This window comes from Sus scrofa, chromosome 8, assembly GCF_000003025.6.
Source record: "Sus scrofa isolate TJ Tabasco breed Duroc chromosome 8, Sscrofa11.1, whole genome shotgun sequence".
NCBI lineage: Eukaryota > Metazoa > Chordata > Mammalia > Artiodactyla > Suidae > Sus > Sus scrofa.
The window spans coordinates 16,660,135-16,682,966 of NC_010450.4; the positions used below are offsets into that span (position 1 = coordinate 16,660,135).

Genomic DNA, 22,832 nt, shown 5'->3' on the forward strand with positions numbered 1-22,832 from the left:
ATTCAACAACAAAAACCAATTAGAAAATAGGCAAAGGACTTGAACAGACATTTCTGCAAAGATACACAAATGGCCAACAAACACATGGAAAAGATGCTCAATATCACTTACCATTAGTGAAATGAAAATCAAAACCAAAAGGAGATATCGCCTCATACCCACTGGCTAAGTTACTACTAAAAAATAGAAAATAAGTATTGGCAAGGATATGGACAAACGGGATCCCTTGCATGTGTTGGTAAGACCGTACAATGATACAGTCCCTATGAAAAGAAGTGTGGTGGTACCTCAAAAATTTACAAGTAGAATTATATGATCCAGTAATTCCTTTCTGGATATAAACTCAGAAGACGGAAAACAGGGTATCAAAGAGATCTTTGTACACTCATTTTCATAGCAGCGCTATTCATAAAAGCCAAAAAGTAGAAACAACCCACATTTCTATTGGCAAATGAATGGACTAAAAAATGTAGAATGTACACACTGCCTTACAAAGGAAATAAATTCTGACATATTCTACAACGCGAATGAACCCTGAGGACATTATTTTAAATAAACCAGTCACACACACAAAAAAATACTATATGATTATACTTATATGAGGTATCTAGAGTAGTCAAATTTATAGAAAGAAAATAGATGATTGTAGCCAGTGGCTGCGGTTAGGGAGTCATTGATTAATGAACATAGAGCGTCCTTTTGCAAGAAAAAAGTTTTGGAGAGTGACTGCACAACAACTGTGTATAGAGTTAACTTTTAGGAAATGAGCCCTCCAATATAATTATTTTTAAATGAGAATATTAAGGACATAGTTCAGCAAAATGGATATTAAATTTCCATGTATCAGAGTTCCCACTATGGCCCAACAGAATTGGTGGTATCTCAGGAGTGCTGGAACTCAGGTTCCATCCCCAGCCCAGCACAGTGGGTTAAGGATCTAGCATTGCTGCAGCTGCACCTTAAGTCGTGACTTCAGCTTGGATCTGATCCCTGGCATGGGAACTCCACATGCCATGCATGGGTGGCTAAAAATGAAAATAAATAAATTTCTATGTATTTATTGAAGTCTTTTCAAAACTGACCAGCATGTAATTTGCAAATTGACATGAAACTTAGTATTTTGGTTTAGAACTCATAAAGAATCAGTGCTTGAAAGTAAGATTTTTTTTTTCTAGGAGTTCCCACTGTGGCTCAGTGGGCTAAGAATCTGACTAGTGTCCATGAGGATGCAGGTTCGATCCCTGGCCTCCATCAGTGGGTTAAGGCTCCAGCAAGCTGTGGCGTAGGTCTCAGATGTGGCTTGGATCTGGCGTTGCTGTGGCTGTGGGGTAGGCCGGTGGCTATGGCTCCAGTTTGACCCCTAGCCTGAGAATCTCCATATGCTGCAGGTGAGACTCTAAAGACCAAAAAAAAAAAAAAAAAAAAGTTTTAAAAAATCTAATGAAGACTAGGTGGAAATAAAGCTCACTGTTATACACACTAGGAACTTTCCCTATGGCTATCTGGTTAATTGTTTACCAAACCTTCCTGGACACTGACCTAGGCTACATTGCCTGGATTCCTTGCAGTTCGGTGTGGCCACAACTGTGTTTCTGCTAATGGACTGTGGGTAAAAATAATATATGTCATCTCCAGGCCTTAACCATAAAACCATCCCATGCACTATCCTTCATTCTCTGAGCAATTACCTAGAGAAGGGCGGAACCACAAAGTGTCAGAAATCTGGGTGAAAATTCCTGGGGAGAGATGCCAGGTTAGGGACATACATGCCAGACTATTACTTCATCGAGAAACTTTTATTATGTTAAGCATCTAAAATATTGACTTTTTTTTTTTGATTTTTAAAAAGTTTACCTAGACACAACATGAAAGTTTAAAACAAAAACTAAGTAGTAAAAATTGTTCATCAATTGGCCAATTGATATTTTTATTCAGTTTCATAAAGGAATGGACACTGCTAACAAAAACCCTGGGTTAGGACTGGCGTTCATTACTTTCGATTATCTTCCCAGACACAACCGTCCACCTGTTGGTACACGTGACTGCACCTGGCTTTGCAAGCAATCCTAGCTTGCATACACATCTGCTCATTTGAACACTTGATTCATCTGTACAAGCAAAACTTCATCAATATTATATGCCCAGACAGAATGAACAAAATGATTGCAAAACTGAAAATGTGATTAGCTGGATTCTTTACATTGTTGGAACCGCCTAGCTAAGGGATGTGTCTGAAGAGCCCTCTGAAAATATTCTGAACTTTTTGAATACACTTGGAATACTCTGATAAAAGCCTTCATCAGCATCTTCTTCAACTAGATGGCGACAGCAGACAATGGAATTTTAACTCTTTTTCCTTCTGCCATTTTATAAACATGACACAGAGGGACAGTAAATGTTGCAAAGAGAACAAGGTAAAACTCTATTAAACAAAAGCATAGCAAGATTTTGGCCAGGAATTAATTCTAAGCATCCAACTCTATAAGCAAAGATAGCAGTCCATCCCTGACTATATAAATGAAGGTTTCTTAGTATCATGGTTCTGTAAGTTCACACTTAGTATCTGCCTCTGAGTCACTGACATCCTTGTGAAAAGAGGTTGAAAAAACCTATAATCAGAGGTTGCCTGAGACTATCACATGCAGAGCTGGATACACCAAGGAAAGGAGAAAGACAGGATTCATTAACATACAAGGATCAAATTATACTCAACCTGTGTTTCTCAACTGATGTCTCCAGCATTTCAATATTACCACTGGCCAGGAGCCTTTAATGGCCAATGTAAGATATGGTTCTAAACTGGAGGCCTGTAGGTAGGTTGGGAAGAAGATTCAAAACAATACCAAAACTAAAAAAAAAAACACAAAAACAAAACTTACTGATTGCAATCTTATCTTTGTCTAATGCCAAGCAACATATGGTAAAAGATTTTTATTATTGCCAGGAGTTCCCATTGTGGCTCAGTGGTTAACGAATCCGACTAGGAACCATGAGATTGAGGGTTCGATCCCTGGCCTCACTCAGTGGGTTAAGGATCCAGCATTGCCGTGAGCTGCGGTGTAGTTCGCAGACACGGCTCACACGGCTCGGATCCCTCATTGCTGTGGCTGTGGTGTAGGCCGGGACCCCTAGCCTGGGAACTCTCATATGTTGTGTGTGCGGACCTAGAAAAGGCAAAAAAAAAAAAAAGTTTATTACTGCCAGATTAATAACCAGTTACAAATTTCTCCTTGAAGACTTTGCATTATTTATACAAATAAATCCACTGGCTTTATTATTACTTATATTTCAGTAAAATAAAGTGAGCTGATCCATATGACAATATTAATATAAATTTAGGGAAAACACAATAAAATTGGCAAAAGTGATGGAATGCCTTAAGTTCAGGAAACACCATAAGTAGTCATACATAATCAAATCATCTCTTAGCTAAGAGCACTGCAGTAAATATTAAAGTAATTAAATGATTTTGGGAATCTGAAAAAAAAACAAAGAGAATTAACATCTGTTTCAAATTTTGGATTGCTGTTTCATGCATCACTTTACTTGATGTGTTAGTTTAATCCCCACATCAAATACATTCAGTTAATTTTTTTTACTTCCTCATTTTTTATGGTCTCAACCAACTTTAGTTTGGATATCTGAACTCAATGCCAGAAATGCATAGGCCTAAATATTTTAACATTATTATTTCTCAATAATGAACACAATCTAAACCTTCCTTAGCATCTACATAAAAATTGTTATTTATTTATGATTACACTAATTTATATAAATAGATTGATCATGAATGTAAAGTGATATCAAGCTACATGTGCAAAATAGCCTGAGATTTAGAAATTATTGCCACCTACTAAGGACCTGAAATATTAACATACATTTACACATCTATATAAATCTAGTCACAAAAGCACTCATATACAAACCTGATTTGTTACCTAAAAAATAGGGTAGTGAATAACTATTATTCAAGTTATATACACATAACATCAAGCTATACATATATATATGTAAAATGTATATATTATACACAGTACATGGTACATAAAAGCTTAATTTTAAAAAACTTTCATGGAATAAAATAAACCCATGCATGTTTCCATAACCTATTATACCTCCTTATGATATTAAAACTCAAAATAATATGGATGAGAATAAAGTTCAGAAAAATTAGAGTTGACAGACCCTGTGAAGAGCTTGAGTACTTGCCTTTGGAGGAGCAATGAATATGCAAAGCACAGAGGCCGTGGCATCAGGTAACACAGTCCTGGTCCTGGACGGGCAGAACCTGCTGGCCTGAACGTTCAGCGAGTCAGACACGCTTAGAGCCTCAGTGGCCAAAAACTTTGAATGAGGAACATGAATGAGCTGATGTCAAAAACCTGAAACATATCTAAGAGTTTAGGATTCTACGAAAAATAAAGAAACCTCAACTAGCAATAAGCCAAAAATTATAAAAGACGAATACGGGGAGGGTACAATGTTTTACTCCCTCTCCATCCACAAATATCAAATTTCAATTCAAGCAAATACTAATAAGGTATGACGTCATCATGCCTCACCTATGCTTTGTGTATTGAAACTGAATACTTCCAGTAGAATCTTCACCCCTTTCCTGCTATTAGACTTTTTTCCAGTCCCCAATTCCCACAGCCCCCGACGTCTCTTGCTTCTGTTACCTACAAGAAGCTATGTTTAAAAGAAGAAATGCGTACTGACGGGTGAATATTTCCAAGAGGGGAAACCCCTCACATCCTGTGGAGCTGGGAAAAAGCAGAACAAAGTTCTTCTCCTATGTAGAGCTGACCTATGGGTTAAATGTTGCAATGATGTATTGCACGATAGCAGAGCAAGTTTTAAATAGAAAAACAAAACCCCCAAAACCACTTATTTACTCCATTTCTTATTCGTTTACCTTGCTCATTTCTCAACACCATCCTGTACACATACGTCAACTTACCTGGAGACCCTGGGCCAGGCAGTAAAGGCACACATGGCCAATCTACTTGATTGTCTTGTTTCCCCCACTAAAACGAATGCCTTTAAAACCAACACCTAACAAAAGGCTTAAATAGAACTACCACTTTTATTATTGCAAAGCAAAGTAATTTTTAAGGCAGTAACCCAATGAAAAGTGAACATTTCCACTATAGTGGGTGATCGGCTGGTATCACCTCTGAGAATTACTCTCTGAAAGTAAGCAGTCAGTCTCTCAGATTTTGAGGTTTATCACGCTTGACTTTAGCATTTCCTGAATATATACTTTGGAAGCTGATCTGACTGCCCAAAGCAGATCTAAGCTGTGCCAATCTTTGCAGGCGTTGTCTTACACATTAGAGGGGAGCCAATACACAAAGGCATCAGGGCAGACCCCATCTAACTTTCCCGGAAAGGACCCCAGTGAGACTGGAGACAGATAAAATCTGTAGTGCATCAATGGCCAATGATAACTTCTAGATCAGACCTGTTTTTGCCTTACAATGGAATTTAAAAATCAGTACTTTAGCATCAACCTGAGGAACTTTATCTGTTTAAGAACAAAGTAAAACCAACATAAGAGCCAATACTGAAGAATCCAAAATAAGTGAATGTGAACCTACGTTCGCATATGGGAAGGGGATTAAGAGGGACAACTTCCAGTTATAAAATAAGTCATACAGATGTAATGTACAGCATAAGGAATAGCGGCAATATTTTAAGAACTTTGCATGATGACAGATGATAACTAGACTTATTGTGGTGGTCGCTTCACAATGTATAAAAATATCAAATCACTATGTGGTATGCCTGAAATGAATATAATATTGTAAGTCAATTATGTTTCAATTAAGAGAGAAATAGATGTCCTGGGGAAAAAAAAAACAAGAAAACTAAACCCAGAGTTCCCATTGTGTCTCAGGGGGTCAAGAACCCATCCATGGGATGCGGGTTGGATACCTGGCCTCACTCAGTAGGTTAAGGATCCAGTGTTGTCACAAGCTGTGGCACAGGTCACAGATGCGGCTTGGATTCAGTGTTGCCATGGCTGTGGCATAGGCCAGCAGCTGCAACTCCAATTTGACCCCTAGCCTGGGAAATTCCATATGCCGCGGGTGCAGTTATGAAGAAAACGAAAAAAGGGAAAACTAAACCTAAATATAAACCACAGAAAAGCCACAAAAATATCAAAAGTAGTATTACGAAGACCAAACTGATATCGCAAAAGTAATGCCATTTAGGAAAAGCTTTTTAGGCATTTCTATTTTCAAAAATAAATTCTGTGAGATCCTTTAAAAAACTTTCAGCGTTTAAAACTATATTTAAAAAATACATCAAACCAAAAGCCTTTGATTTATATGCCATAAACAGTTTGGAGCTAGTCAGGTAAAAATCTGATTTACATACAATTCTCGTTAAACTATCACAAATGCACAAATTTCATTAAAACAGAACTGAATGCTTCTATTGTCAAATATAAAAGCTGTAAGGTGGACACAATGCAAACACCTATTTATTGTATTAAATACAAGCCTGAAATGTTAAGTTGATATTACAGGTTCCAAGATCACCTTTCAGATTCCCCAAATGGTCCTGCTGGTGCTTTGACAACTAAAACAATGCTTCAGAGGTTTTTTGCTGTTTCTGTTTTTCAAAATTCATAAAAAAGCAACACTGGGGTGGGGAGGAGAGGATATAAAATACATCAAATCCAAAACTTACAAGTTTATTCAAAATTCTTCTGAATCCCTAAGGTGGCTGTAAACAGTTTATTTTTAACATGTTCATAGCTTAGAGGAATGTGACTCTCACAGTTTACACGGATTTCTGCCTATGAAGCCCACCCACGCTACACAGTAGTTTCGTGTTTCCATAACCCAGTCCTAACATTCCCGGTGCTGTCCGTACCCAGCAAGGGTCCATCCGGCCCCTGGCTTTTGATTGGACCGTTCTGAATGGCCAAGTTGAGGCCGTAAGACTTCTGACTTTCAAGTTCAACTGCGGTTGGCTTCCTTAAGGCGTCTTTTTTACTACTAGTTGAAAGAGGCTTTTCGAAATTCCTGCTGCTCTTGGGCAGCGTGCTCCCAGCATCGCTGCTGTCTTGTTGCGGCGGGTTGTACTGTCTCTCCCTGTAGGCTAAGTATGCCCTCCGACTCCGGGCGTGCCCCTCCTGCCCGGCCGGCCGGCTTTTCGGCAAGCCGTTCTGCACGCTGCCCTCCACGCTCGTGGGGACGTCGTAGGCATACTCTCTGAGGACGGTGAGCCTGCTGGCCCGGTGCCCTTTACTTCTAGTTTTGTGATGGCGGCCTGGGTGCATGTTTGTGCGAAACTGAACTTCTAGAGGCGCCACGTGCATTTTAATATCGTTGTCCATCGAATGTTCCGTCAGGCTATTGTCAAGCTGAGGCGTGGCGTTCAAAGGCAAGGAATTGGTGTGGCACTGAGCCGCCGCCGCCTGCAAGTTTGTTAACTTGCAGCCCTGGGAGGAGTTTTTGAGGCTCGAGGCACTCTTGTTTGTGCAGGAGGATTCCGCGCTGCTGTTGGTGCACTTGGGGGCCTCTCCGCTGGGCCCGCTGGCGCTGGGGGGCTGCACGTTGACCTGGACTGAGTAGGCGCTCCTGCCGGGGCAGCAGGTCATGATCCAGGCCAGCCGGACATCCTCCCTGTTGACACAATGGTGAACCACGACGAACGCGCTGAGGCTCAAACACGTGGCTCCAAAGAAGAAGCTAAAAACCAAGTCCAAAGGGTAATACAAAGAAACGGCCAAGGCCCCAAACATCCACAAAGCCACATACAAGAGCAAAGTGAGGCTGGCCCCCAAGAGCTGAGAATGGAAAGTGTGCTCGTTTTCCAGGGCTGACGTGGAAATCAGGGACAGTGACATGGAATCCTGGTGGTTCGCTTCTCCGTTTTCATTGGTCGCCAGCCTCTGCTGCTCCTCCGTGGGCTCCTTCAGCTCGTATTTGCGCTCAGGGTGCCTTTTCAACTGAATAAAGATGCTCAGAAAATACATACAGTTTACGAAGGTGATGAAGCTGGCAGGCCCATAGAAGGCTCCCAAGGAGGGTTCCCACGCCATCCAGCAACTAGGGAAGAAAACGGTGAAGCAGCTCAGATGCTACAGAGGTCTACAAACTGTTTAAGAAACCGCGGGGAAACTTCAGTGCCTGGGAAACAGGTACAAGAGAAGCCGCTGGCTGACCCGGGTACACAGAGAACACTCAATACTCACTAGGGTGCGTGTGGCCGACTGCCGTAATTCTTGATGTTTGCTGCTGCCGTTATGCCGCAGACGATGATGGGGATGCCTCCACCGATCAGGTAAAACCTAGAAGGAAGGATGATGGAAATAACAGCTCAGCTCATCATCTTCATTTATTAAGGTGTATATACCTCAAAGCATCTCAGTTCTGCCAAAGTTATTCCTTACAGATCCATTACCACTCCAGGAGTACACTGAAGGTTCATATCTGGAAGCTGCTTTGTTAGCAGTAATATTAAAAAAATTTTTTTAATTTATTTTGGATTTTTCTTTTTCTTTTTCTTTTTTTTTTTTTTTAAGCTTAAGATCTACCAAGTTTCTGAGCTGAGGAAAGCTGGTCAGCGTCTGCCACCCTGTGGACAGGCAAAGTAACACCCAGCTCCTGCAGACAGGACCTTCTTTAGTTTATAAATTTTTCTTTCCTGGGGAGTGGGCTTCTTTTAGATTCGGTGGGTGAACCAGAATGTTAGTCCATTACAAAATGGACTTTCAGACCTCACGGTGCCACCGTTCAAACTAAAAACATAACAGTGTTATTGATTAATGTCCAGCCAAACCTGCATATTCCAGCATGTCCCACCACTCTGTATGATCTTCCACAGTCAACTGAGATTGAAGCCTAGAAGGTACTGGATCCCAGCAGCTCCCAGCAGCTCCCCACAGCACCTGGCCCCCTTCCTGACCCCTTCCCCACAGACCAGCGGGGTGCAAGAAGAACTGAGGGAGACAGAGCTGTGGCTGGTCTTAGGAAGAACATTTTTTTTTTTTTTTTTTTTTTTTTTTTTTCTGGGAGGTGCTGCATCTTCTTTGAGCTCTCTGAAAAGAGAAACTGGGAACTTCCTACGCTGGCTAGTTAGCCCTGGGGATGGTCAATCTTAATTCCGCATTGGCTAGTTCCAGAGACACAGTCCAAATACTGAATTGGCTGGGTAAAGGCAATATTCCTGACACATTTTTTTTTTCTTAGTCATGCTCACAGGTCTGATATTATTGCTGAAAAAGACAGCTAACTACCCTATAAAACTACTACCCTGTCTTCTATTTCACAGATGAGAGGGAGGTCAACATATGGGACCCTGTCCTTCCTTCCTACTACGCTAATTCTAGTGCTTCTTACTGGAAAAGTTTACCCAAATTAATTTCAGGTTCCACATCCCTCTCTGCCACTGCCCCCCCCTCAGCCCTTCCCCCAGGGCTGCCTGTTATCAATTAACTCTTATTCTGCAGCTTTGAATCTACTTCTCCACTGCTCCTTACTTTCAGCCTATAAATTTCTTCATGTTGTCTCCATCTGCTAAAACTTCCCTTCAACTACCACCTTCCTTCTTTCTCCCTTTGGTGACAAAACTCCTAGAAACAAGAGCACCAGAGTTCCTACTGTGACTCAGTGGAAACAAACCTGACTAGTATCTATGAAGATGTGGGTTCAATCCCTGGCCTTGCTCAGTGGGTTAAGAAACTGGCATTGCTGTAGGCTGTGGTGTAGATCGCAGACGCAGCTTAGGTCCCAAGTTGCTATGGCTGAGGCTGGCACCTATAGCTCCAATTTGACTCCCCAGCCTGGGCACTTCCATATGCGGCCCTAAAAAGAAACAAACAAACAAACAAAAAGAAACAAGAGTACCATCTTCTGCCTCACCTGTGTCACCTTAGTGGGAGATAAGGCTGCTTCCACCTGCCATGCTACTGAAACCATGCTCTCTGGGCCCAGGAGATTCCAGGCAAGCCCCCTGTGCACCCTCCAGGTGGCTGAGGTGCTGGGGCTTCCTCACGCTCTGGGGTGTGGAGAGGGAGGGCACCCAAAGGGTGAACCCGCCCTGTCTAAAGCAGCGTGGTTACCTGTGCGTCGCGGGGGCTGCACCGGCTTTGGAGCCCAAGCTTCCTTTCACTAAACCCTTGTGTTTTCAATCCTCACCTAACAGAGAGGACACCTAACAGAAGAGCTGCCTGAGGGCAGGATCCCCCAATCTCTTAGCCAAACACCATCCTCAGCTCCTTTAATACCACGGACAGGGGGGTCAAACTGCATCTGCAATCTGACGTGGCCAAGCAGTCCTGCTGCCTCTCCTGCCCCGAGAACCACTCTCCCCTGCATCTTTAATCCTCTTTCAATTCTTCCCTTTATCTGCTATGGTCCAGGTTCTCAACGCTGATAGGGCCCAGGATTCATTCCTATCTACCTTCTCCTTGGTAGAGAGAGCTTGTTCACTACCACTGCTTCAATGAACACAGAAAATGTCTCCTGTCCCGCTCACAATACATGTAGCTCGTCCCCTCTGCTGAGCACCAGACTCCCCAAAGGTCAGCTTTCCACGAGAAAGTACCCATGAGCCTAGATCCCTGGACGCCCCATCTACTTTCCTCCGTGATCTCCTCAGCTGATGCACGCGCCACCTGCAGAGCTGCCCCACTGACTGGACTAGACAACTTACAGCCCCTTGAGCCTTCCCTCACACACCTCTCAAATCCAGCTGCTCGTCCACCCTAGAGAAACGGCCTCGAGTCTCGGCCCACGTGTCCTCTATCATCTTTATGCCGATGTTCCAGTTTCCATTCTCATGGGGACCCCTAGGGACCTCAGCAAAGTGTTCTTATACGCCCCCCACTCTCAGGCATTCCAGTTTAGAGCCACATGTTAACCTGGCCCCCACATTGGCCTGAAACTCAGCTTCCTGCCTGAATCCTGCTACTTTACACCACATACCCTAGGCTCCAACCACAGCCAAAGGGCAGCTCTCAAATGTGCTGAGCTCGCCCCATGATCCCATATCTGGATCACCGCCTCTACCCTTGATGCCAGTGGTCAGGCCATTCCTAACAGCTCCCCTTCCCCCTCAGAATGAATGGTTCCTTCGTAGGTGCTTTCTAAGAACGCATCTCCACTCCAGCTCTGACACGCCTGTGGCTGGTTCTTCACATGCCCATCTCCTCATGGCCTGTGAACCCCTCCTGGGCAAAAGGTCTTCCTTTATTCAGTCCCTGGTCCAGGGCCAGACACACATCCAGCATCCAGCACACCCAGGTTGCCCCATTTCTGCTCACCCAGCACAATCATCCACTGACGACTGCCTTAAATTATAAGGGGAGGAAAAGCATGACACCCAAACTGTTTTGTCTATTGTAGAGAATAACTAGATTGATACCTACTTGAACAGAGTAAAACCTATCCCATGACCTCAAGGAACTAAAAAGAGCTGATGTTTTCAGAGCCTCTTCTCTGGCCAGTCCATCTCAGTGCTTCTCACCTGCAGTCACTTATGCCTTATAACAACTCTGAAAGGGAGAACCACTCCCACTTTCTGGGGGAGAGAAAAGGGCAGAGAGGACCACAGAAAGGACTTCACGAAGGATCCCCCACTGGAAGGTTGCTCACAAGTCCATCCTTTCACTTTCCAAAATGCACTCAGCAATTACGCTTCATTCAATTTAATACTGAATGAACACTAATATAAACCAGTGTACATGAACCCTGGATACCTGAGCATCGGTCTTGGTGGAGGTGGCAGTTCATCAGGATCCTGGCATCGTTTAGCTTTTTTAGTGACTTGTTTGTAGATATTTCGAGCCGTCACTCCCACCCACAGTACTGTGGCGAGGGTGGAATAATGAAGAATTATTCCAACCTAGAAAGAAGGTTGAAGAATACATGAGCTAAACAGAAAAAAAAAAAAAAAAAAAAATCCCTTCACAATCATCAAGTAAAGTAGCTGCCAGCAAGTTCTGTCAAAAAGACTGGGAAGTAACTTTCTAGATTTGGTTCAAAAACAGTATGAAGGTATATTCTAATGATCAGCATCTTCCCTGCGAATGAAACAAAGAGGTCTGACAGATGTGTAATAGTGGAGAGTCCCCTGTAACAGGCAAATCAACAGCAGGATCTAGGAAGCCCAGAGACCACAACTTATACTGACGATGACTTCAAATTCACCACGGAATTCACTCCTGGGCAACAATCAACCAAAGGCATGTCTCCCATAGATGCTCTATGTTATAAACTGGAGTTCAGTTCCTAAAGCCCATTTTGAGGAGGAATGTAGAGGTTAAACGTAACTTGAGGGCGAAAGTCACAGCACATAGAGAATAAACTTTAGAGTCAGAGACCTGAAAAGTTCTAATTCAGAGCTTCTATATATTGAAATGGAAAATAAGCAACACGGAGTTCCCGTCTTGGCGCAGTGGTTACGAATCCGACTAGGAACCATGAGGTTGAGGGTTCGGTCCCTGCCCTTGCTCAGTGGGTTAAGGATCCGGCGTTGCCGTGAGCAGCTGTGGTGCAGGTTGCAGACGTGGCTCGAATCCAGCGTTGCTGTGGCTCTGGCATAGGCTGGTGGCTACAGCTCTGACTGGACCCCTAGCCTGGGAACCTCCATATGCCACGGGAGCGGCCCAAGAAATAGCAAAAAGACAAAAAAAAGAAAAAGAAAATAAGCAACACAATAGATTATTCGTTTTAAATGAGTGAGCTCTGGAATCACTAATATGCTGGAATAGGAGTTCCCACTGTGGCTCTGGGGGTTAAGAACCCGACTAGTATCCATGAGGATGAGTGTTTGATCCCTGGTCTTGCTCAGTGGGTTAAAGATCCCACTGCCACAAGCTGCCGTGTAGATCGCAAATGCAGCTTGGATTTGGTGCAGCTGTAGTGTATGCCCGTAGCCTTCCATATGCTGCAGATGTGGTCCTAAAAAGAAAACAAAATTGTTTTTTTTTTTTTTTTTTTTTTGCCAGAATCCACCCCTTGTGACACCTTAGCAAGCTTGCAGAACATCTCAGGCAGAGAATAAACCGAGAATACTATTAAAGCACGGTGAGGTTTCAGGTAAGACAGTCTATATAAAGCCTTTAGCACATCGCCTGGTACCTGATAAGCAATTAATTAAAATACAGCAATATTTTTTATTATTACTTATTAGCAGTACTGTTTTAAGAAAATAATGACAACCTTTCTTAAATTAGTATTTCCTATTTGAGGAGTTCCCATCACGGCTCAGTGGAAGTGAATCTGACTAGCAACCATGAGAACGAACATTTGATCCCTGGCCTCACTCCATGGGTTAAGGATCTGGTGTTGCTGTTGCTGTGGCATAGATCGGTGGCTAGGGATCCAATTTGACCCCTAGCCTGGGAACTTCCATATGCCATGGGTATGGCCCTAGAAAGACAAAAAAAAAAGAAAAAAAATTCTCATTCCTAGGTGTTTTTGCAGGGATTGCATGGGCACAATATCTGGGACATTGTAAGTGGTGGATAAAGGATGGATAACTGCAATATATGTAAATGATTACAATGAGCTTCTTCCTAGTGGGGTGATGGGGGGCACGCTCATCATGTGACCTGTGTTTGAAGCAACACTAACTACGGATAAAATTCTAGATGCAGGTATGTGTGGAGCTAAAAGAAGTTTAGAATCTATTTTAAGGAAAATAAATGCATGTGTCATTGGGATATCAAGGACATAATTTAGCTTTCTTATCTAATTACTTACTATCTTTTTGATTTCTTCTTCTACAACTGCTACAGGTAAAATCCTATTGATGAAAATCTTTAAGAAAAAAAAAATGTTCATTTTAAAAGGATCGCTCTCCAATCTCAAGAAAATCAAACTGATTGACATTTTCAAACAGAGATCAGTAATAGCAACATTTAGACTGCTGCTTAAGGTTCATTTTAATGAGAACCAATCTGCCATTAAACCTGGCGACATGCAAACTCAGGTACTATTTTGGAGGGAAAACCTAGTGTGGTCACTGCCCAGGGCCTTCCCTGTCCTTGCAATGACAGGACATGCTAGGAGGTGACTACAGTCTGGCTAATCCAGAGCCATCAGACTATCTTCTTAAGAAAAGCTGCTCCTTGGTTCCCGTTAGTTTTAGACTACACTATAAAAACAAAATTTACAGATATAAGGGGAACAAAAAGCATAAAATAACTCTTTGAGCTATCTGGAGTTTCACCAAATACTGTAAATAAAAATAGTAAAATTAGATTTGGTACACAGAAACCAAAACATTCAAAACAAATCAAGGATATTGACTCAAAACAGTAGGCTCTACTGTTGTTGGAGTTTTCGCTGATGCAGAGGTCAAAAGAATGGGAACAAGGCTGTAAATAAGTTTAAAAACAGAAGTTAAAAATATCCTCAGGATCAGTGGTGTCTTTGGAGCACTGGGACATGGGTTCATCCCCAGCCTGGCATGGTGGGTTAAGGATCCGGCATGGCCACAGCTGCTGCTTAGTTAGTGGCTGTGGCTCAAATCTGATCCCTGGCCTAGGAGTTCCATATGCCATGGGGCGGCCAAGAAAAAAAAAAAAAAAAAGAGAGAGAGAGAGATTTCAACATAGGAAGTGCAAGATGGAGAATTTTCTTGGTTTAAATCTGAGAGGTAAAACTCAACCTTTAGATTTTGTCCTGTGGCATTTCAAAATTTGCAGAGACGTGCACAGGAGAAAGATACTGAAGCCTACAAACGACTCTCACCGACAGTGGCATTTTAGGAGTCTGATCTCAGTAACAGTCACATCAGCAAATGACCAAATTTCCATAAAAACCAGAACAAAGGAGGCACTTAGATCTAGTAGAGGAAATTCCTATCTTTTCAAATGAGGGGCTTCCTATTTTATCTTCCTTCTGGTACTTGGGCTCCACTTGAAATACAACCTGTCACAATATCTTCCAAACAAGTCAGAAATACATCTGGGAGATTTGTAAACAGTTTGGAAATAAGTTATCTAATTCCTAGGACATGTAAGTGATTCAGATTAGAATTTAAGCAAGTCACCTTACATCACAGCATCCATTTCCAAAGCTGCAAAATGGATACAAAATAATTATACTAAAGATTACACTTCCTGTACATGTTACCTACCATAAACACATACCAGACATCATAACAAGGGGATTCTGAACCAATAAAGTTGTTACAGTACAGAATGTACACAGCAAGTGTGCAAAAAAAAAAAAAGTTAATACCTGGTTTATAATGAACATATATATAAATTAAATAAGAGCTTTCACTATTGAATGCCTGTTATGTAGCCCAAAATATATCAGACCATTTTGTATGTGCTTCCATGTCACGCTCTTAGCATCATCACTCGCTTAGTGTTACAGACAAGGAGACTGAGGCTGAAAGGAGTGAAATCATCCACCAGAGGTCCCATGGTCAGCGGCAGGGCTGCACCTCAAACCCAAAGCCCACAAGCCTTCTATTAGGCTGTGCTGGTCCTCACTAAATAGCAAAAGCGCTGCTCTTGAGGGGTGTGGATGGGACACTCAGTCAAAGAGACTGGTACCTGAATCATGCCTCTGCCATTCAAAGGCCCTAATGATTGGGGGCAAGTTATTTTGGTTCTTTAATAATCCATTTCCATATAAAATATATGAATAAGAGATACCTCCCAGGATTAAGATGAAAATACAGATAACACAGTCGCAGTAGTTGGCAAGGAGAAAGCTCTTAATATCCACAGCTTGACTCTTTCCCCATGCATCTCACGTGCCCGTGCAGCCGTCTTCAGGATAACCAAGGTCAGAGGACACCTGGGAAGGTCAGCTGGCACTCCATTTAATAGATTAAATCATGGAGTGCTAGAGCAACAAAGTAACTTAAATAAGATCCAGCCAGATCCTTTCCCCACACAGCCAAGGAAACCAAGGAGCAGAAAATTAACACTCAAACAATTACTTGGCAGCACATCATGACCCAGAAGCCAGATCCCTTCCAACCTTGAATCAACAGCCCCTTCTCCTCTATCACTCAGCTTCTCAGTTCTCCTGCAGCTCCTTTCGCAAAAGAGAGTTAAAGGCTACAGCAGGCGCCCACGGTACCACCTGGAACGGATGGTCTCGCTCAGTGGGTTAAGGATTCTGTGTTGCCGAGAGCTGTGGTGTAGGTTGCAGACGCGGCTCAGATCCCGAGTTGCTGTGGCTGTGGCGTAGACCAGCAGCTGCAGCTCCAATTTGACCCCTAGCCTGAGAACTTTCATATGCTGTGGGTGTGGCCCTTAAAAAAAAAAAAAAAAAAAAAAAAAAACACCAGAGTGGGAAATACCTGGCTGGTGGGGTCTTTAAAAACCTCAACCAATCACTGCGGGGAAGAAGTGTATTAGAACCTGGACACACTGTTCATGAAGTGCATGAGTTCTTAAAGCCAAAACTTCCCCAACTGTGTACACATACAAAACTGCCTGGAAAAGAGGTACCCTTTAGGGTTCAATTTTAGAGATGGAAGAGCAGCCCCACTTCACAAAGTCAAGGAAGAAGCATGAAGGCCCTACTAAGTTAAGTGACTAGTCATACAGGCTGTCCTGGCAGACACAGCTGGCTACTAACTGAATTAAGAATTAGAATAACAAAGTAAGACAAGGCAAGTCTGAGTCAGAAATAACAAGGATGATGTTATGTCTTCCAAAGAAGACGGAAAGAACACTGTGAAAAACAGAAGACAACACCACATGAAAACATCTAGAGACCTGCCTCCTCCCACCCAAACCGGCTTTTTTGGGTACATCTTTAACTAACAGACACTGTTCTTGAGGCCCTGAAAATTCAGTGCAATTCCTGTCCTTTTCATTCTAGAAATGGCATAAAATACCATTCAGGATGATGAAAGGCAGTCATCTTCACTATGACCTTTTTCTGTTCACTTTCTTAGTGAGGTAAATTTATGTGTCTACCTCCAGAAATCAATGCATATTTTTAGATAGAATTGAGACAATTGCTATCATCACTGTGTGCTGAGCACACTTCTAATAGTCAGTGCTCAAAATGGCTCCAGGGTTAAATGATTTCTACTATTTGCAAACAGAGGCCTTTTTTATTCTTTTGCCTGTTTTCTGTGAGGCACCTACTAGGGGTCAGGACTTGTACGGGTCCTTGGGTAAACTGGTGAAATCAAATCAACCTAATTCCTGTCCCAGTAGAGCTTTGAGTTCAGAGACAACAAACAAGTAAATGATGGTCAATTACAAAGTATTGTAGTCACTGTGGAATTTTACTAAGCACCAGAGGATAATGGGGGGCAGGGGTGGAGAGGGACTGCAACTCTGAAACAGTAACAGCAAACTGAGACCTACAAAGTATGTGGGATCAGCCATGAAGAAGGGGAAAAGACCGAGAAAAGAGAAACACTATCTTTTGTACACATATCAAGGTGATCTGCAATCTATTACCTGACTTCTTATAGGCTCCAAACAAGTTTGTTTTCAGATGCATTGCAATGGCCTAAAACAGCTAAGAGGTTAATTATTTCGATAACGGCAGTAATAAAAGCTGCTATCTACTGACTGTATGTCTGCTATTCTTTAGTCATTTAATTTCATGCATATAATATTGGATTAATTTTCAGCCTGAAGTTAATGGCACATTCTAATGATTGGCGCAAGCACACAAGCACAGCCTGCCTTTATTTCGTTACTGTTAGTAACAGGTGTCCCAGAATCTATCAATAAGGCAAAATGTAAGATCCTGACAAAAACCCGTCATCAAATCATATAATCCCCTTCACCCAAGGTAATCATCATCCTATATTCTCTGTTTATCATCCCTTTGCTTTCTTTTTTAATATAACTTTTTCTTTTTGGGCCACCCCATAGCATATGGAGCTCCTGGGCCAGGGATCAGATCCAAGCCACAGCCGTGACCTACACTGCAGCTGCGGCAACACCTGATCCTTAATCCACTGTGCCAGTCTAGGGATCAAACCTGGTCCTGACACTGCATAAACACTACCAATTCCATTGTGCCACAGTGGGAACTGCTATACAATTTTATTGCCCCTACATATTCTCTTTTTCTTTTATGGCCACCCCTGCTGTACGTGGAAGACCCTGGGCCAGGTGTTGAACTGAAGCCACAACTGCAGCCTATGTCACAGTCACAGCAACAACAGATCCAAGCTGCGGCTGTGACCTATGCCACAGCTTGCACCAATGCCAGATCCTTAACCCACTAAGCGAGGCCAGGGATGGAACCCGCATCCTCAAAGAGACAATGTTGGGGTCCTTAACCTGCTGAGTCATAAGAAGAACTCCTCTACATGTTTTCATTAAAAGTGGGCTGTTTCATTTTAGTTACAATTACCTTTATTAAAAAAGGTATCAAGGTGAGTGTTATTCACTCACTTTTTCCACTTATATTCCTGAGACGGACTCATACGGCTGTGCCTTGTTGGAATGCATTAATTTTGACTCTTCTATAAAATCGCACTTTATTCATTCACAGGCATTTGGGTTGCTTCCAGGTTTCTGCTTCTGGGGAGAGGGCTGTGATGAATATTCACAAGCACACGTCTGTTCCATGTGGGTAAGCCCACTGACCCAGGAGTGGGACTGGGGTCCGGTCCAGGGTGTGTGAGAGTTTGACTACAGGAGGTAAAGCCTTCCAGGGTCATATACTTACATTCCCACCCACTATGGATAAAACGTGGGGCTCCTCGTGTTCTTCAGTTCGTGGCATTGTCAAGTTAACTTTGCTGTCAAGCTAAACTTCTGCTGACAGAAAAGGCCCCAAATGGCAACTACCTTCAATGCATTTGCACCTCCGTGACCGACGCTGGTGGACATCTCTTCAGGGGTGTGGACACTGACCCAGCACTGACTCCGCTGTGAAATGCAGAGTCTGTACCGTGACTCACCACGGTTTCTACCAGGCTGTTGGTGGCATTCTCACTCCTTACAGGTTTTAATAACGTATTTTTTATTCTTATGCTCTGCCGGTAGTATGTACTGAGAGTAGCGTCTCTAATTTGGAACTTGTTCACTTGCCTTAGGAATCTTAATTTTTTAAAAAAAGATCTTATCTTTAATTTAGTCCAATGTATGTCCTTTCTTTTCTAGTTAATCCCTTTTAGTGTCATAGTTAAGAAATCCCTCCTTATCCCCAGGACTCTGTTTTCCAATATAAATTTTAACACTTTGGTTTGGACTTGTAACATTTTTAATCTGTCCCAAGTTGACTTTTTAAATGTGGCATGAGGTACAGATCCATTTTACTCTTTCTCCAAATGGACGTCCCCCAGCTCCCTTACCTGTGCAGTGGTCTGTCTTGACCCAGCTGATGTAACCTCTGCTTACAGCAAAGCTCTGCCTGGGTCGGCTTCAAGGCTCGCTGTTCTATGGCTGGTCAGTTTATCTATCCCTTCACCCAATGGCACAGTTTTAACTGCAACAGCCTCAAAAGGTGGGATGATCACAAGTCTTCCCTGCTGTACTACTTTTCAGAAGTGTCCCATCAATCTCGGGTCCTTCTTCACACTCATACAAAGTTAAAGACCATGTTACTGAGGGTCATGAAAAATCCTCTTCTAATCTGTAGATGAACTTAGGAGGAATTGCCACCTTCCTGATTGTAACTCTTCCTATCCTTGGACCTAGTGTATCTTTCCATTTATTCAAGTCTTCTATAACACATATTAAGGTTTACGTACAAATCTTGAACATTTTAAAAACTATTTCTAAGTACTTGATATGTTTGATACTGTATGAATGATACCTTCTCATTAACTGTTTTCCCATAGTTGCATTTCTAAATTCTAGCAGGAAACCTTTAGCTATCAAATTATGTTTTTAAAAGACTACCTTCACTTTTGCTAAACATTCCTATTGTTCTTATCAGTTATCTGTGCATTCCTTCAGCCTTTTTTAATATCAATAATCCTATCATCTGATCACAGCTCAATCATTATTCCCAATTTACAGATGAGAAAACTAAGACCTAGAAAGGTTAAATGCGGAAATCAGGACCTTGAAAAGCTAACTGTGTTCCCATGTTCACTGCGGTGTTACAACATCCAAAAGCTAGAAACAATCTAAATGTCTATCGACAAATGAATGGATAAAGAAAATGTGTATACATACAGTGGAATATTTATTCAGCCATAAAAAAGAGAATTCAGAGACACAAAGCAGGACAGTGGTACCAGGAGCTGAGTGGAGAGGGAAGAGGGCGGATGCTGATTGTTTCAGTCATGCAAGATGAAAACACTCTAAAGACTGCAGTACCAACTCTGTACTTGGAGGTGATAACTGCAAGACATGCTTAAAAATTTGTTAAGAGGGTAGACTCCCTATTACATGTTGTTCTGCAATTTTAAAAAGTTAGATAAATTGCCTATGAAAAACACAGGAAACAGAACTGAGATCCAAATCCAGGTAGTCAGAACTCTTCATTACTATGTGGCCCTGCCTGCTTCATGCATATGGAGAATATACAAGTGAAGAAAGAATTTTCCGTCTTTCCTAGGCATATACTGAATAGTTTTAATTTTTTTTATATTTATACTGAAAGAATACTGTTCATTAAGGCTACATATGTAATAATTTACTTGAAATTAGAAGTTGAGTCTTTTTTCTTTCTTTCTTTTTTCTTTGCTTTTTAGGGCCGCACCCACAGCATATATAAGTTCCCAGGCCAGGGGCTGAATTAGACCTTAGAGCTACAGCTGCCGCCTACACCACAGCCACAGCAACATGGGATATGAGCTGCAATCGGAGCTGCATCTGCCACCCACACCACGGCTCACAGCAACACCGGATCCCTGACCCAATGAGCGAGGCCAGGGATTGAATCCATGTCCTCATGGATACTCACTGAATTCGTTTCCACTGAGCCACAACAGGAACTCCATGAGTTGAGTATTTTTTAATTCTTTGTATTTACTGCACCTAAGATATATCTCATTTTTATACCTTACCGATAAATTCTTTTCTAACTTCCATTGTCTTCCTAGGTAGATAAAATAAATGCTAAAATCCTACTGTCAGCAAATGTCATTTCTCTTTCAGCCATGGTCAGATTTTACAAATTTTTAAAATTAACTCTTGGGCCCTGCTGTAACAGACATGACAAGTGGCACAAAACTCCCAAAGATAAAAAGACAAGCTCTGAAAGTCTAATGTTCGTTCGTGCGTGAGATGATAATTCTCAATTTGAAGTATACTTGTAAACTGTTCAAGTGACATTCAGTTTAACTTTACTTAGCTAAAGGAAATGCTTTAAAGAAACATTTTTTCCTTTTACAGTTAATGAAACCTATGAAATTACTCTCTAATATCATTTTTTTTTTTTTAAATTTCAGTTTTTCAGTCTGACTTACTGCTTGGCAGACGCTGGTGTTTCTAGTTTGGGTTATTCCTCCCACAAAGACCACACAGGTCAGGAAAATATGAAAGCACAAGTTCACAAGCATGTGCCAGCCTTTGAGACTGATTCTTATCAAACTGTTGAAAGAAAAGGAAAAAAATGAATATTCAAGTTAGTACACTGGAAGCCAGACACTACAACATTCAGCTCCAGGTTAACATTTCCAACTCATAAAAGGCCAAGTGTAAACATTTAAACATGTTATTAAAAAACATACTATCAGGAGTTCCCACTGTGGCACAATGGGATCAGCAGCATCTTGGGACAGCAGGGACACAGGTTCAATCCCTGGCCCAGCACAGTTTGGTTCAAGGATCCACTGTTGCCGCTACTGCCAACTCAGGTTGCAATTACAACTCAGATCTGATCTCTGGCCTGGGAACTCCATATGCTGTGAGGTGGCCAAAAAAGAAAAAAAAAAAAAAAAAAAATCAGACACACACACGCAGAGGGTTTGACAAATCACTCAACTCAATACAGTGTCTTAACATTTAACTTTACACACTATAAAAGACAAGTCAAATGGAAATACAGCAGCCACTAAAAGCTAGACAAATTCTCCATAATAAGAAATGTGTGGGCTTTTGATAGTTATGATGTTTTATGACAGAAGGATTATTTGTTTGCTTCCTAGAGCTTTCTGCAAAGTGCCAATCTCTGTTTTTCCTGACCTACTAGGATAATATGGTCTAAATGCCCAGTGCATTTCTTCCTGGCCTTTCATAATGAAATGCTGTAGTCCTTCTTTCTTTTTTATAGCAAAATCTCCTTGTTTCTTAACTAAATGTCAAGAAATGTCATATATGTCCAGCTTAAAAACAAAAATACATTCTAGCAACACCTCTTGTAAAGGGAATTTCTGCTTAGCAAATCCTTTCAGTTCCTTATTTCCTACCATAAAATCAAAGTTTCTGTAGCTTTGCCTCCCACTAACAAAAACCGTATCCCACACTTAAATGCCACAAATTTAAATGCTGTCTATAAAAACAAAGACTATCACAACAGGCAAAATTCTTAAAGTAGAAATCATATCACATTCTGGTTCCGGAGCACACCTCTGCAGATAACAAGGCTCCACCTTACCTCGCACCCTTACGACCCCAACCCCTGCCACCCCTGTCAAAGATGAATTTACCATCCCACGTACAAATTCTTTGTGTCCTGAACTACATGAAATGAAGAAGGCCTGTAGGTATTCTGAAGTTACCATCCTTATTTTGGAAGGACGGCACGGTGTTACACTCCATTTTTTTCCTAGGGCGAAATAAACACCTCCAAATCCAAGTCCACTGGTGGCCAAGTTCGATTTCCTACCTGTGATGGTGTATGTAACTGACAATGACCGCTAAGAGGCACAAGAGCAGAATGACAGCAGTAGTATAAACCACAGGGTGCAGGAGATGGGCTGCCTGGGTGTAGAGTTCAGATCCCGTCAAGTCCTGAAGGGGG

At 42.0% G+C, this 22,832-nt stretch overlaps 1 protein-coding gene across 10 annotated transcripts in view; it reads right to left on the reverse strand.

The window, feature by feature from the left end:
- The window catches only part of ADGRA3 (adhesion G protein-coupled receptor A3), a 121,550-nt gene continuing 104,992 nt past the window's right edge, over positions 6,275-22,832 (reverse strand). For 9 of the 10 annotated variants that reach the window (XM_021101068.1, XM_021101067.1, XM_021101060.1 and 6 more), the window contains 5 exons: positions 22,698-22,822; positions 21,337-21,460; positions 11,720-11,865; positions 8,213-8,308; positions 6,275-8,066 (listed from right to left, as the gene is read on the reverse strand). In XM_021101068.1, coding sequence (XP_020956727.1) covers positions 6,827-8,066; positions 8,213-8,308; positions 11,720-11,865; positions 21,337-21,460; positions 22,698-22,822 — 1,731 coding nt within the window. In that variant the 3' untranslated portion in view covers positions 6,275-6,826. The remainder of the gene's footprint in view (positions 8,067-8,212; positions 8,309-11,719; positions 11,866-21,336; positions 21,461-22,697; positions 22,823-22,832) is intronic. The other variant, XM_021101065.1, reaches the window with a different exon arrangement.